Raw genomic sequence first — 16,350 nt, 5'->3', positions numbered from 1 at the left:
TAAAAGTGACAGAACCAAAACCTTAACCAAAGTCTGTGCCTTTCCTTCTTCACTGCACCCTAATGCCGTTCCCTTGAAAAGAGTCTCATAATTGAGTGGGAAACACAGAAGGAAATTTTTATTATTAGAAGTGGGGGTGAGGGGAGTGGGACCGAGCAGGTGGTGGCCCTGGGAGAGAGTCCCAAGGAGCAGAGGTTGGGGATGTCTCAGTGAAGAGGGGCAGTTCATGAATAGAAGCTCCACCCCCAGCTGGGGGCTCTTGGGTTCGGCCAAGCACCGGGCTAAAATGTGGAAACTGGGCGTTGACAAAGTACATAGGGATGTGGGCAATTCGGCCTGTGGACCAGCACTGCAGAAAGGGGAGAGAGAAGGCTTATCAGGCTGGGCTCAAAGGAGGCCGAATGGCAGAGCCACACAGCCGCCAAGGCCCTCAGCTCCACCACCTCACCCCTGAGACCCCAGCAGCCTGGCCTACTCACCACGCTGAGCAGAGCCCCTTTGTTGAAGGAAGGATGGAAAGTGATGCTCTGGGCCTGGGCTCCTGGCTCTCCCTGGATAATGCCACTGGGGGAAGAAGAAATAGTAAGCAGGCAACTGGAGGCAGAGGTGGGATGTGGGTTTAGTGAGGGAAGGCTGGTGAGCCCAGATCTAATGGCCTGCCCAGCACTTACCAAGGAAGTAGCTCGAACACAGGGCTGTTTCGAGTGCGAAAAAGCAGGATGACTGGCTTACCGTCCTGGACCTGGGGATTTCCTGTAAGAAATGGATGCAGGAAGGAACCTAGAGGCTGAATCGCAGGGCAGGGGCAAAGAACTGCAGCCAGGGCACGGGCACTGGTAAGGTGCCTAGGGCCTGAGCATAGTCCTTCCTCCCCACCTCTTACCTTTCATGAGCACAGCCAGACGCTCCCCACTGGGGTCCCAGACCATGGAGTGAGCCTCTCCCCCGAGTCTATGGGTCAGAACAGTAGGCTGGGAGGGCTCAGCACGGTCTCCCACATTCCACTGCCTCTCCCCCTCACCCACTCAGCTCACCTTTCCTCTCCATGTGGTGTCTGTACTGTTGTCTCAGACAGATCTGCCACAATCGTTGCTGATTTTGCACCTCCAACACGCCCCTTTCCCTCACCTGTAGATAAGGGCAGAGGCTCTAAAGTACAAGAAACGGGCATCTGACTTGTCCCCTGCCTTCTCTCCATCACAGGCATCAACACCTCTCGTCCCCAAGCTGCTTTCCTTCCCCTTATCCTTCAGAGTAGCATATTCCAGAGGGTTCCTGCCTCCCTCTGACTACCCCAGAGATGGTCTGCACCCTGAAGTGTTTCCCCTAACTCACCACAACGTTCTGGGAATGATAAGGAGTAAATCAGTGGTTCCCCCAATACAGTGAACAGCAGCCGATTTCCATCTGGGCTCCAGCAGCCTGTCTGGGATCAGGAAGCAAAAGGCAGGGAAGGGTGGTCTACAGGGGAATGTACTGGTAAGAGGAAGAGAAGTAGAGGAGGTGGGGAGACAAGCTTGGGGAGTCAGGGGCCCAACTCCTCCCCAGCTTCTTTGAAACTCACTTGACATCGCCCTGACAGAGTAGGCCACCTCTCACAAGTCCACATCTGGGCTTCCCAGACTCTGCGCCAGAGAGAAGCAAATCACAGCTTAGGACGGCTGGGTCCCAAAATTTAAACTTCACTCCTTCTGTCAGTCCGGGGTCAGGTCAAAGAATAGGAATGAGGACAGAAGGTCCTTCCTGCTGGAAGTTCCAGGAGCCAAGTGCCTTTCTCCAGGTCATTCTTGCCCTCCCTCTGTCCTCCCACTCACCACTCACCGAAAGACAGCTGAAGGAGTGGAAGCCAGGACTTTGCTGCCATCTGGGGACCAGAGCAGGTTGGTAACGCCACCTCCCCGAAACCAGGGAAGGGGAACACAGGTCTCTGTTGAAACATCCCATACCTAGGAGAGTGGGGTCAAAAGAGTAGACAGGAAACTCAAGCACCACATCATCTCACAGGGGCTCCCCTCTTTAAGGTACAAAGAACCAGAAAGGGAGGGAGCAAGAAAGGGGCTGTTAAAACAGGAGGAAATATGCCCTAGCCAGTTGCTCAGTGGTTAGAGCGTTGGCCTGTAGACTGAAGAGTCACGGGTCGATTCTGGTCAGGGGCACAAGGACACATACAGCAGTTGCAGGCTCGATCCCCAGCCCTGATCGGGACAATGTGTCCCTCTCACATCGATGTTTCTCTGACTCCCCTGCCCCCCAAACCCCTTCCACTCCAAAAGAGAAAACATCCTCGGGTGAGGATTAACAAAAAAAAAAACCAGGAGGAAAAATAGGTTTTATCTTTACAATTATAGCAGGCAGAATGTTAAATCTGAGAGTCTGGATGATGCAGCTCCTTCCCTAGGTAAGTTTAAGACTGAAGGACAACTATCCCTCTCCTTCCTAAAGGATATTTTCCACCACTAGGCAAAGAAGGCTCCTTCCTCAACCTGAGGAGTGGCTGCAACGACCAAAAGAAGGGTGGGGACCAACCTACCAAGATAGCAGCATCCACAGGTGAAGCTGAGAGGAGCCGCCCCCCACTGGGGGCCCAGGCCAAGCTGGTGACAGGTGTGTGCCCAGGGTGAGAGAGCACTTGGGCACAGCCAGAAGAGGGTCTGCCAAGAGGAAATAGGGTATGAAGTCAGAAGACAACAAGAAAGCCCCATGATTTTATTTCCTTGCCTCCTCCTGATAAAATTTCCAAAGCCCAGTGGCCCCTCGGAGCTCAAATCCAGGTTGGAGAAAATGAATAAGGATTGTGCAAGTTAAAAAAAATAAGGAATGGCAATGTCACCACCAGTAGGTCCATAGAGGAAAGTGGGTAAAAGGGAGTAAGCTTTCACTAGAGTCCTCAAGGAGAAATAAAACTTTCTGACCAGTAAAGCTAGAATTGGTAAGTTGGGGAGATGTCATGTTCCACCAGGGAAGACAGCCCTCTTCCCAAAGGACCGTCTTGCCAGGAGCCTAGGATAAATTCTCTTGCCAGAACCATCTGCCACTCCCCAGAACTCATGCTGTGCTGCAAAACCTGTGTTTTTGCCTTTCCTTATAAGAACCAGTCTCCTGCCCTAACCGATTTGGCTCAGTGGAGAGTGGCGGACTGAAGGGTCCCAGGTTTGATTCCGGTGGAGGTTGCAGGCTCGATCCCCAGTAGGGAGTGTGCAGGAGGCAGCCAATCAATGATTCTCCTCATCATTGTTTCTCTCTCTCTCCCTCTTCCCTCCTCTCTGAAATCAATAAAAATATATATTTTTTAAATCAGCCTCCCTCCTCTGCTCCTGCTTTGTTTTCTGCTTGCCATAAAGATGCTGCCTAGGGGTTGGCCTCCAACACGAGGCTGGGAACTACTTGAGGGCAGCACTGTGTCTTAGCTTTGCATCTCCAGAGCCACATATTTGGCCTGACAGGTACAGGCCACTGCCTGAATTAGTGCCACCCTCTCACTTCTCCACTTACCTAGAACCACTTTTAGCTCCAATGAGGTCTTAGGCCACTGATCGACAACTTATGCTTTACCATTACAGTAAATCATAGTTACCTTTCCAGTTCATAGAGACCTACCTATTCTTTTCAGTAGCTCCCCTGTAATTCTACTGAACAAATAACCATAATTTATTTAGGCATGCCTCCACAAATGGACATTTCAGTTTTGCGGCAGCTTTTTTCTTTATGTTTTTTACTGATTTTTAGAGAGGAAGGGAGAGGGAGAGAGAGAGAGAAACATAAATAATGAGCCCCGGCTGCTTTGGCTAAGTGGATAGAGCGTTGGCCTATGGACCGAAGGGTCCAGGGTTTGATTCCAGTCAAGGGCATATACCTCAGTTGTAGGCTCCCGGCCCTGGTTGGGTGTGTGTGTGGGAGATAACCAATTGATGTGTCTCTCACATTGGTGTTTCTCTCTGTCTCTCCCTCGCCCTTCCACTCTCTCTAAGAAAAAAAAAAAAACAATGGAAAAAATGTCCTCAGGTAAGGATTAATAAAATAAATAAATAAATAATGAGAACGAATCACTGCCTCCTGCATGACCCTCGCTGGGGATCGAGCCCTCCACCCAGGTATGTGCCCTGACCAGGAATCGAACTGTGACCTCCTGGTTCATAGGTCAACGCTCAACCACTGAGCTACACCGGTTGGGCAGTTTCTTAGTTTTGACAAATGTAACATGGAAATATATTTAAAATGGGAAAATTGCATGAAGGATATATCAAAACCCTCCACTATCTTTGCTAAAAATCTAAAATCATCACCCTAGCTGGTTTGGCTCAATGGATAGCGCATCGGCTGGTGGACTGACGAGATCAATGATTCCCTCTCATCATTGATGTTTCTATCTTCCTCTCCCTTCCTCTCTGAAATCAATTTTTAAAAAATAAATAAAATAAAATTATACCAAAATAAAGTTTATTAAAAGTAAAAATTTGCCGAAACCGGTTTGGCTCAGTGGATAGAGCGTCGGCCTGCGGACTGAAAGGTCCCGGGTTCGATTCCGGTCAAGGGCATGTACCTGGGTTGCGGGCACATCCCCAGTGGGAGATGTGCAGGAGGCAGCTGATCGATGTTCCTCTCTCATCGATGTTTCTAACTCTCTATCTCTCTCCCTTTCTCTCTGTAAAAAATCAATAAAATATATTTAAAAAAAAAAAAAAAAAGTAAAAATTTAATCAGAAGGATTTCCTAATTTTTCTATGATCTGAATTAAATAGCATGGAGATGATCTTTTCTTTGACAATTAGATAAAACTCTCATAAAACCATGTCAGCCTGGCATCTTTTTAGTGGTAGAGCTCATCCCTTTTAATTTCTTCAACAATCCACTTCAGTAGTTTATATTTTGCTAGAAAAGCGAACACTTCCTTTAGATTTTCAAATCTCTTAGTCTAAACATGTATATAATATTCTTTAATAACTCTATTTTCTTCCATAGCTATGGTTATCTCTCCATTCCCATTCTAAAAATAGCATATGTACTTTGATTTTCTTTTACCTCAACAAGGCTGACTAAAAGGTTTTTTTCTTTATTCATAATTTAAACAACCAGTTTCTGGTTTTATATTAATTCTGGGGGTTATTTTTCATTGGTTTCAATTTATATCCATATTAACTCCCTTCCCACCTTCCTTTAAACCTGTAGCTGACAGTCTTCTAAAAGAGACAGCCTTTCCACTCCTTAATTCATAGATACACACTTCCCAGAATCCCAGAAGCCCCTACTTCTGTCCCTTTCTCTAGATTAAAGTGTTTAGCACCTCCACCTTGACCTTAGGTCTACTTCTCCCGTGGGAACTGCTGTGCGGACAAAGAACTTCTCCTTTGAGACCTCCTCACTACACCTAGCAGGGCCACAACCTTTAGGCCACGGTAAGACAGAGTGGGACTCACCTGGTAGACAAGGAGGTAGGGTCCAGGGTCCAGATGAGAATGCAGGTCTGGCAGGCCACAGCCAGGACAGAGGCACTAAGGGGCTTCCAGGCCAGAGCTGCCACATTTCGCTGCAGCCGGTGCTTCAGAGAGGGGACTATCGTGCTGGGAAGAAGGGGTTGGAGACTGAGTCAAAACAGGAACACTAAGGCTCAGAGGAACTGAGTACAGCTGAGAGGCAAATCTAGAGAAGAAAGCTCATTACCCAGGGCTGGGGTATTGTGGGACAGGATAAGATAAAGGTTATATCTGGATAGAGAGCACATTCAGTTCTAGAAGGAGCCCTGTGGGCCAGGCCCAGGAACTGCAGGACTCCCCTGGGACCAAGGCGGGAGAGGGAAGTGGAGACTAAACCATGGAGACTGAAGAGTCAGAGCTTGCCCAGAAGGCCCCCACATACCTGTTAACATTATACACACGGATGGAATCATCTAGCAGGGCCACCGCAAACTTGTTGGTGTGGGGGTGCCATGCAAAGACCCGCAAGCAGCAGCTGGACCTGGGGCAGGAATGAGCATGAAGAGTCCAAATCTATACCTGTCCTTACCCCAACCCAGAAGCTTAGATTCCTTTTCATATAAGGACATTATTGTTTTTTACTTTTTTTTTCTTTTTTAAATATATTTTATTGATTTTTTACAGAGAGGAAGGGAGGGAGATAGGGAGTTAGAAACATCGATGAGAGAGAAACATCGATCAGCTGCCTTCTGTACATCTCCTACTGGGGATGTGCCCGCAACCGAGGTACATGCCCTTGACCGGAATCGAACCTGGGACCCTTCAGTCCGCAGGCCGACACTCTATCTACTGAGCCAAACTGGTTTCGGCTTACTTTTTCTTTTATTTTTGGGGGGAGGAAGGAGTGAGAATGTGGGAAGCAGTCAGGAAAGGGTGGGAGGAATCTGTGCATAGACTTGTTCTCCCCAAAAGAAGCTGCAAGTTTCAGGACTTCCTTCCTACCAAAGCCTCAGAGCTGGAACACTCACCAATTTGTGACTTGGGCAAATTCAGCAATCAGATCTTCACTCCTGAGCTGTAAGATCAAATCGGATCAAGGATGCACTGGGACAAAAGGAGCTTATCCCCATAATATTCCCCCTGGACCACACCCCCTTCTGCAGGTTTCCCACCCACCCCGCCCTTAAGGAAATGGAGAGGGGGATGGGAATGGGAAAGGCCAGGGGAGAAAGCTAAACTTACAGACAGGTGTGGGAACAGGGACCCATGGAGGGAGGAGGCCCATCGACAGAGTGCCAGGGCCCAACTGGACGCAGTCTTCACCCACTCAAATACTGTGGGGTTGAGGAAACAGCTCTGATTAAACCATTCACAGGGCTCTAACTGGGCACCCTCTTAGGTGAGGGATGAGCACTCCCCAGGTCCTTCTACCAAATAAGTGTTTTTGGACACCTCATTCTGGACACCCACTCTGGGATATGCGGGGTATGTAGAGGGGAGGAGTAAAGATGGCAGCAGTGTAGACAACTGGCCAGGGAAAACAGGGCTAAAGGGAAAGGGGCTGGGCCAACAGGTGCCAGGATGCGCTAGGGAGAGTATGAAGGGGTGATGCCAATAGCAAAACTAGAGAGGGCTGCAGGGAGAAATACTTACCCTCCTCCTCCGAGTTAGCAATTTCATTCAGCACCCCAAACAGGCCCATATCACGCCTGATGAGAAGAGGAAGCTGTGAGTCAGAGTACTCAGATCTCTTCAGTCTACCTTCTACAAATGTCATTCAGTCACTCAATAAACATGTATTACAATTAAGAGAATTCACATTTATTGAATGGCAACTATGTGTCATGCACCTGATATACTGTTCTTTCATTTAATTATCACACTAAAATGAGCATTCTGCACATTTTACCAAGTAGGCAACTAAGGCTCAGATGTCTTTCAGGGCCTTGTGAGCCAGTCAAGGAATAAAGACTAGCCCTACGTCAGTGAATGGAAAGCCGTGGAGGATTCCTAAGCAGAGGCATTTCGGAAAGATCAGTCTGGCTGCAGATTATAGGGGTGTTTGGCAGACAAGGGAACGCCCAGTGCACTCTCGTACACTGCTGGTAAGTCTATAAATATGAACAATTTCTTTTTTTTCTTTTTTCTTTGATATATATTTTTTCTTTTTTTAAAATAGATTTTTATTGATTTCAGAGAGGAAGGGAGGAGAGGGAAATAGAAACATAGATGATGACAGAGAATCATGGATCAGCTGCCTCCTGCATGCCCCACACTAGGGATCAAGCCTGCAACCCCGGCACGTGCCCTGACTGGGAATCGAACCTGGGACCCTTCGGTAAACAGGCCAACACTCTATCCACTGAGCCAAACAGGCTAGGCCAGAGGATATTTTTTCCATTGATTTTTTTTTTTTTTTAGAGAATGGAAGGGAGGGAGAGAGAGAAGAGAAACATCAATGCAAGAGGCACACCGACTGGTTGTCTCCCACACACGCGCCCCGGTGACCGGACTGGGGCTGGGGCTCAAGCTTGCAACCTGCAACCGAGGTACATACCCTTGACCGGAATCAAACCTCGCCCCAGGCTGACTCTCTAACCACTGAGCCAACCCGGCTAGGGCTACGTATGCACAATTTCAAAGGAGGACTATCTGACAACAGCACATGAAATTACAAGTGAACACACCCTTTGAAACCAGCTACTTCATTTGTAGGAATTCACTCTACAAACGACAATGATAATAGCTAACTCTCGAGGGGATTCGTATGGGCCAGGCATTGTTCTCTACGTGTTTTACATCTGCTAACTCATCTAATCATCACTACAACCTTGAGAGACAGGGGCCATTTTACAGATGAAGCAACTGAGGGGCAGAGTGAATAAGTAATTTGCCCAAGGTCACACAGCTAACAGTGGCAAGCCAGGAAATTAACCCAGGCAGTATGGCTCCACTCCTACATGTGCAAAGTGAATGACCTAGGTACCAGATCATTCGCTGCAACCTTAGAGCCGACCTTGCTGAGTAGGGAGCAGGTTCACATAATCAAACCAGAAAGCAAGGCAAGTCACTGGAGCTGAAATGGAAAAACTGTTGCACAGCCTTGAGTTCTACAATGAGGACGGAGAGCCTAGCAGCGGAGGCAGAGGGGTGGTGACCTCGCCATCTCCAGGAGACCCTTTGCCATGTCTCACCAAATATTGATGCATCTCTTCCACACTTGCTCCCGATGGTGGATGAAAGCAGTTCTTGTGCCATGGTCCAGCCTCCCAGGGTTCTTCAGGGGGTCCTTAGACAGGTTTAGGACAGGAAAATTGATCCACTATAACCCAGAAATGAGAGATTGGCAATGAGTCCGTCTCTTTCTGCTGAACTCCCTGCCCTCTCCGAACCATGGCTGGACTAAGGGTAAGAGGCTCCAGAGACCCATTTCCCATTTCCACAAATACAACACCTGAAAAATCGGAAAACAGCTCTTAGCTCTTATCTATAAAACTACAATACTATTTCTCAGGGTTGTTGTGATTATTAAATCTTATGATATTTGTGAACACCTAACTCAGAGCCGCCTCCTCACAGAGTAAACGCTCAGTAAGTGTCCTTTTTTCTTCCTTTTCCTTCCCAGAAACACCACGGGGAAAAACAAAACTCTCCAAGCTGTGCTTTCCCAGTTCTCCCAGACACTGATCCCAACTTCTCAGGACTTCTCCTGCACCCTCACATCCTCTCCACTCTCTGTAGGCCTGGCCCCCAGCTTCTCAGCACCCCTCATCCTCCAATCCCAGCCCTAAAATACATCCTGCTCTTCTATCCTTCTCCAGCCCGGGCCAGGCAGCGTCCAGTGCGCCAACGTGGGGACTGCAACCCCAACCCCGCCCCCGCCGCACAGCCTCGGGTCCCCGCTTCTCCCTGACTCCGCCCCAAGCCTGTAGGTCCCGCCCTCCCCGCCCCGGCCACCTGGCCCCGGAAGTCGGGAGGAGGATTCTCGTAGCTGTTGCCTGTCACCAGCTCGTTATTGTGCTCGTATAGGGTGACTTGGCCCCTAGGCGGAGGCGGAGGGAACAACCCGAGGGAGCACATCTTGCCGGTCCCGCAGACGTCCGGAAGCGGCAAACTCGCGGACGCAGCGGCTCTCTCGGTTCCCGGGCTAGATTCGGATGCGTACGGGTAGCCGCCTGGGACAAACAGCGAAGTGAAGCTCAACGGAAGTGAAGAGAATAACGCAGGAGAAGGACGCTTGCGCAGTCGGGGTGGGGATGGGGGTGGAAATAGACTTCTAGCGCTTCCTCGCGCGCCGCCTGGCGGCTGGAGGGAAAACGGCGCGGACACGTCCGTAGGGCCAACCCCTAGTTGGGAGGTTTTTGTTTTTTTCCTGTGGGGCTGCTGTTTTTCCCAGTTCCGAATTCCCAAATGCCGTTTCCCACTCTCTCAGCGCTTGGAAAGCCCCAGTTAAGCCACGTTCAGGAAAGTACCGCATTTAACCCTCCCAGGACTGTGAATCGCACCGAGGAAAACAGAGACGGTCACATGGGCTGGAAAGCCTCCAGGAGAAGAAAAGTCACTGAGAGCGAGTAGTGCGGCCGCCAGAACCTAGGGCCCACAGGGCTAGGCGTCCTGGAAGGAAAAGGGGGAAACAGTTGGAAAACAGTAACATTTCCTGAGCATTTATTATAAGCGCTTGTATAATCTTTACAACAATTGTCCCCATGAGAACAAGACACTGAGAAATTTGACCTAAAAATATCACAACCAGGCATTCTAACTTTAGAATAAAAGCGAAATTGATCTTATTCCATCTAACTCCAAGGAGTCTAATGCAGAATGGGGGCTCCTCAGCTTACAGCTACATGACCTTGGGAAAAATCATTGAGTTCTTTAAGCCTCCGCTTCCTCACTTGCAGAATGTTCTCATTATGTCATGTGGTTGTTTCCCATTCAAAATAATAGAAATGAAGCCATTTAATAAATTATAAACTGCTAAACAGATATCAGAGATCATTAGCCATAACTGTCATGGACTGGACGACTTAGGCACTGGTTCATCCATTTAACAAATGTTAATGAGCAAATTCCAAGGACTATACTCTGGGGACAGAGAAATTTTTTAAAAATATATTTTTATTGATAATAGAGGAAGGGAGAGGGAGAGAGACATAGAAACATCAATGATGAGAGAGAATTGATCGGCTGCCTCCTGCACAACCCCTACTGGGAATTGAGCCTGTATAACCCGGGCATGTGCCCTTGACCAGAATCGAACCCAGAACCTTCAGTCCTCAGGCTGATGCTCTGTCCACTGAGCCAAACCAGCAAGGGCGGGACAGAGAAATTTTTGAGGCACAGTCCTCACTCCCAAGAACTGCTCATCTCACTCTAGCCGGTTTGGCTCAGTGGATGCAGTGAACCTTCCTAATGCCGAGACCCTTTAATACAGTTCCTCATGTTGTGGTGACCCCCAACCATAAAATTATTTTCATTGCTACTTCATAACTGTAATTTTTCTACTGTTATGAATCGTAATGTAAATATCTGATATGCAGGATGTATTTTCATTGTTCGTGACCCACAGGTTGAGAACCGCTGGAGAGCTTTGGCTTGCGAACTGAAGGGTCCCAGGTTCAATTCCAGTCAAGGACACATGCCTGGGTTGTGGGTTGGATCCCCAGTGGGGGGCGTGCAGGGGGCAGCAGCGGATAGGTGATTCTCTTTCATCATTGATGTTTCTATCTCTCCCTCTCCTTCTTTGAAATCAATAAAAAATATATATTTAAAAAAAAAACAAAAACACTGCTCATCTTATGGGAGGCTCTAGTGCGCATTATAGTTTAGCATTCTTAGCTTCTGTGTCTGCTGCTCCTTTCTACCAAGAGTTATTCCCAGGTCAGAAAACAAGGACTCTAGAATGTTAATGGCCATAGGACTCATCTGAGGATCTTGCTAAAATGCAGATTGAGTGGACCTCTGAAGCTAAATTTCCAAAAAAGCTCCCAGGTGATACTGCACAGAACCACTTTGCTAGATCCGCTCCCTGTAGCCTGGGAAGTCACAGAAGGCTTCAAGAGCATAATGTAAAAACCCTTTGGGGAGCTAGTTGGGAAAGCTCTCCTTGGGCAGGGGAAGCAGGACAGGCTTGGAGGTAGGAGCCTGTGACTCTGACAGATTAGTTAGTGGAAAGCGCTGAGAACCCACCGCAAAGATTTTGTTTTGCCTCAGGCGTGGCACCATCCACCCCGAAGATACCCCCAAGAAATGACTGTGGCCTCGGCCTGCAACTCCCACCTCCCTTGGAGGAAGCCTGATTTCCCCCAACAGGTTGCGTTGTCATTATTGGGTGGGTGCTTGCCTCTCAACCCGTGATGGGCACTGGCAGGAGGAACTGTGCTTTGTGCGTTCACCTCCCGCCGCCGCCTTCCCCATACTCCTTATTTGATGTTGGTAGAACGGTTTTCACGACTTGCAGATTCCAGGGAGACGGAAGCCCAGGCCGCGCGCGCTCCCCGCGAACCTCACCAGGGGGCGCGACGCCCCGGCGACACAGCGCCTGTGACCCACAGCCCCGGGCGCAGGGAGCGCTTAGCGGGAGGTCTCCGCCAACCCCCGGCGACCCGGGCGGGGAACCGAGGCAGCGCCCGAGACTTCTGACAGGGGCCCCCCACTTGGGGAGGCATCGCGGGAGCCCGGGTGCTTGGAGCCCGGCCCGCCGCCCCTTCCCGGCGACCCGGCCGGGGCCGGTAACCAGGCGCACATGGCCCGCCCAGCCCTGTTTGTCCTGGCGGCGCGCCGCCGCTGTTTGAGGCGGTTTTTATCTCCCAGAAACCAGCAAAACCCCAAGCGGAGTCTAGGGAAGATGAAAGGGGCCGAGGGGCTGGGGAGGGGAGGACCGCGGGGCTGCGGCGGGCTGGAGCTGGCACCGGGCAGGCGGAGGCCGGGAGGCGAGCGGGCCAGGCCCTGGGGGGTCTCGGAGCGGGCGGGGCGGAGGCCGGGGTCCACTCCAGGTCCCCTCTCGGGGGCGGCTTCCAGCGGCCCCCGCCCCCGCCCCCGCCCCGGCCCGGCCCGGCCCCCGAGATGTCGGAACGCGGATTTCTTCAAAGCGTCTTTGAAGCCGCGCTGGAGGGCAGGAGATTTCGCACCTGGCGGAGGGCGGCCGAGTGGGGAGGGGGCTCGCACCCCGAGACCGCCCGGCTCGCCGCCTCGGACACGCCGCCCCCGGCCCCCCTCCTCCTCCCGCCCCCTCTGGCGCCGCCACGCGGCTCCCGAGCCCGCGAGAGGGACCGTGGGCTGGGGCGCCCTTGCAGTCGGGCCCGGGCCCGGGGGCGCGGCCCGGGGGCCCCCCTAGTCCAGCAGGGGAGCCCTAGGGGGTGAGGCCGCACAAAGCCCTATTGTGGCCGGGGGATGGCCGCCACAGAGTGGCTTTTGTTCCTCCGCTAACTCCGCGGCGGGCACGGCTGATTGCGGCCGGGACAGGGCGGGTGGCGTGCCAGGCCGGGGCGCCCGCGGGAGCCGCCCCCCGGTAGGTCTGGGGCCGGTGTGGGTCCGGGTCCCTCGCCGGGCCTGCAGGGCTCATGGCTGCCGAGTCCGAGAAAGAGCAGAGGAAGACGCCGCTCCGCCCTCCCACCCGCGGAGAGCTCTCCGCGGCCCCCGGACCCCGCCGGAGAGCTGGCGGCGGAGCGGCTCCCGCGGGCAGAATGTGCAAACCGGCTCCAGAGAGCGCCCAGGAGGGGCCCCGACTGGCCAGGGAGGAATCCTGTGGCTCACCCTTCTCCCTTCCAATTCCCCTTTCCTCACCAGGACAAAGTTTAAAATCGAACTTTTATTTATTAAATTAAAAAAAAGAAGAAGAAAAGACTCCATGAGGGCATGATCCCTTCCCTTCCATTTTATTACCCTCTCCCCAAGCTCCAGCGGCTTTAACCCTTTAACTGGGGGCCTTGAGGGAGCAGGAGATAGAAAAGGAGGATCCAAAGTCACAGGAAAGGTATTCGAAGGCACGAAGCGGCTTTAAAGTCACTGGAGGTGGGAGCCTCGAAAGTCCCAGGTTGGGGGCCTCTATACGCCCCCAAATCAGCTTAGGGACCTACTAGTACGTCCTCCTAGCTCTATAACTTCTTTTCCATGGCCTCTAGGCACCAGCCTTGTTCCCAGTGCCTTGCACAGAGTAGGCACTCAATAAATACTTGATTTATTGTCATCTGATCCCAGAGAAGCCTTCCCCACCTATTCTTCAGGAGAGGCGCCTCCAAACCAATGTCCTCCTGTTAGGTGGGCTTCTCCAATGAGCCTGTCTAAAATGGCAGCTGTAAATTCTCCATAACCATGGCAACAAGGGATTAGCCTGATGGGGTCATGGGGTCAGGGGAGGAGAAGTGGAAGAACTGGTTCTGGGTTTGAGGAAGCTGGGGTAATTCCAGTCCCCCCCTCCCCCCTCCATAGGACTTGAAGTTTCACAGCTTCTGGCTGGGGGTGGGAATATGAGGGAGTCCCTAATTGAGAGATACTCCATCACTCTTTAATTGATCAAGCTAACCAACCCTATTAGCAGATTCCACTAAAAGAGGAACCCCTTTAACTGAGACCCTGATGATAGAAATTCTATTAACAAGATCTCTACTAACACTTCTATACAGAGATGCATTTGCCTAAATTTCCATAGCAGAAATGGACCTCCACCCCCCCCTCCCCAGCTCACTCTACCTGACCTGTCATCATAACTTAGATAAATAGAATTATTATTATTATTAGTATTCATTTCTCTTGGAACATAGGGGTTAAATATACAGGCCTGGGGGCAGCCTCCCTGACCCTGGGGACACCCCATCTTTGGGATTAGATCCCCACTGGTCTGCCCCCCTTTTGGTACCCTGCTCCCTGCCAGGTCACTAACCCCAATCCCCCTAACTCTGGTCCCTAATGAAGAGGCCACCAGGGGGCAATAAATTATCATCATCATCATCGTTATCATCATTGTGTTTGTAAAAAGGAAGAATGCTCTGGAGCACCGGCAGCAGTGGAGTAAGAACTTGGGGAGACTGGAGCCTGGAAGCAAAGGGATAGTGGTAAATAAGCTTGGGAAGCAGAAAGGATGGATGTCAAGGAGTTAATAACATAGAAAAATAAAGTGTTGGGAGTCCACATGGAAGGAAAGTGAACTGGTGTGGTAAGAGCAGAAGAGAGAGAAGCTGTGAGCAAGGGCAAGAGAAGAGTTTAGGAAGCCAGAATACAGAAATCAGGCACAAGGTGAGGGCCTAAGATGAGAGTTTATGGGATGGGCGTATGGCAAAGGGAAGAGGGGAGCTGAGGAGGCATGCAGGGAGGTACCCAGGCTCAGAATAGCCAGGGGAGAGATGGAGAGCACCCCAAAGGGCAGCATGCATGGGGCAAAGGAGTGAGGGGTAAGCAGTGGTCCACGGAGCCAGGAGAGACTGGCAAGCAGCCCTGGGACTGGAGACCCTCTACCCAGCTCAGATCTCCAGCAGGTTGCTCTGCTCCGGGCTGCCTTCCGGGGCTTTTTCTGGGGGTGCCGGAGAAGCTGAAGGTCGGGGTGTCTGGTTGGCCTCCTCTTCCCCCACGCTGCGGCCCTCCCCCAGCTCCTTGGAGCCGCTGGGTGGGGGCCCCGGGCCTGGCTCGCCGTGGGTGCGCTGGTGTTTGCTCAGGTGGTCACTCCGGGTAAAGCGCTTGGAGCAGAGCAGGCAGGTGAACTTTTTCTCCCGGGTGTGAGTGCGCACGTGGCGCTCCAGCTCGTCCGAACGGGTGAACCTCTTGCCACAGAAGAGCCAATTGCAGACGAAGGGCCTCTCGCCCGTGTGCCAGCGTAAGTGTGCCTTCAGGTGCGAGGCCTTGCCGTACACCTTGCCACAGCCCGGGATGTGGCAGCTGTGGATGGGCTTCTTCCGCAGCCCAGCTGCTGCTGCCCCCAGGCGCTCTATCTCCTGGCAGTTAGGGCAGTCACAGGAGGAGCGCCCTGCTCCACTGCCCCCATAGCCACCACTGCCCCCTGTGCCTGTGCCACGAGGGGTTTTGGCTCCACCACTCCCCTCCAGCTGCCCACTATTGCCCACTGCCTTGGATTTATAGACATCTTGGGGTAAGACATGCTGAGGCCCTGGTTGCAGAAGGTGAGGAGCTGGGTAGGGGGCTGGATTAAGGGGGGCAAAGTCGGCTGGGTAGGTGGGTAGCTGGGGGTTCAAGGGAGGCTGGGCAGGGCCTGTGGGCAGTGTCCCTTGCAGCCCATCACCCTGGCCCTGCCCTCCTCCTAGCCAGTTGCCCCCAGGGTGCATGTCCCACCAAGGTGTAGGAGCATTGCCAGGGCCTGGTGAGATGCCTGCATGGATGCCTGCCTTGTACCAGGAGCCATAGGGGTGTGCCATGTCCAGAGACGTGTAGACACTAGGCAGGCAGTCAGAAGAAGTGTGTCCCTTGGGCACTAGGAGCCCAGGATCCTGGGTGCCCGTGGGCCCAGGGAAAGAGTGAGAAAAGGGAGGGTAGTCATTGGCATAGCCCGAGGTGGGTGCTGGAGGACTGCCTGCAGGTGAGAGGAGCCCATTGGTGCCTGAAAAGGGGGCTGGGTAGGCATCCCCCATGGTTTTCGGAGCGGAGAGGTCACTGCCCACAGAGTACGGTTTCTTTGTGCCTGCTTTGCCCAGTGTTGTTGAGTCCCGCAGAGGGCTGGAGCCACCAAACTTGCTGCACGCCGCCGTCAGCATGGCCAGGGGACTGGAGCCATAGTGAGCTTCCTCCTGGGGAGATATGGAAGCACTGCTTAGGGGAGAGGAGGAGAATGCAGAGAGATGGTAAACTCTAGGGTTTCAACCTCGACACAAGGAGAAGAGAACAGAGGGGTCAGGGAGGAATTGGAGGGAATGGGGAAGTAGAGATAAGAAGAGGGGCCAGCAAGGACTGGGTCCCAGGACGGCTCAGGCGGCATTGTGGAAGGAGAGCAGAA

The 16,350-nt window shown here is 52.0% G+C and overlaps 2 protein-coding genes across 3 annotated transcripts; both read right to left on the bottom strand.

Annotated features, from left to right (window-relative positions):
- Positions 1-91: 91 nt before the first annotated feature.
- AAAS (aladin WD repeat nucleoporin) lies at positions 92-9,610 on the bottom strand. Of its 2 annotated transcripts, none has more exons than XM_036299623.1 (16): positions 9,369-9,610; positions 8,606-8,733; positions 7,065-7,120; positions 6,654-6,745; positions 6,440-6,486; positions 5,854-5,952; positions 5,415-5,558; positions 2,531-2,651; positions 1,822-1,946; positions 1,565-1,625; positions 1,336-1,426; positions 1,035-1,128; positions 884-951; positions 672-753; positions 480-564; positions 92-349 (listed from the first exon to the last, which is right to left on the bottom strand). In XM_036299623.1, the coding sequence occupies exons 1-16, from the start codon at positions 9,489-9,491 to the stop codon at positions 125-127; spliced, it is 1,641 nt and encodes a 546-aa protein (XP_036155516.1). In that variant the 5' UTR covers positions 9,492-9,610; the 3' UTR covers positions 92-124. The 2 variants fall into 2 exon arrangements, with proteins under 2 accessions (XP_036155516.1, XP_036155517.1); XM_036299624.1 differs by lacking the exon at positions 9,369-9,610 and adding an exon at positions 8,971-9,185.
- Positions 9,611-14,093: 4,483 nt separating this feature from the next.
- Positions 14,094-16,132, bottom strand: SP7 (Sp7 transcription factor). The gene has a single exon (XM_036296476.1). It carries the CDS (start codon positions 16,109-16,111, stop codon positions 14,870-14,872), a length of 1,242 nt encoding a protein of 413 aa, XP_036152369.1. The 5' UTR covers positions 16,112-16,132; the 3' UTR covers positions 14,094-14,869.
- Between the last annotated feature and the right edge of the window lie 218 nt (positions 16,133-16,350).

This window comes from Myotis myotis, unplaced genomic scaffold (assembly GCF_014108235.1).
Source record: "Myotis myotis isolate mMyoMyo1 unplaced genomic scaffold, mMyoMyo1.p scaffold_m19_p_3, whole genome shotgun sequence".
In the NCBI taxonomy this organism is placed as follows: Eukaryota; Metazoa; Chordata; class Mammalia; order Chiroptera; family Vespertilionidae; genus Myotis; species Myotis myotis.
The sequence above is the reverse complement of the archived record's forward strand: the minus strand, read 5'-3'. Positions and strand labels throughout refer to the sequence as shown.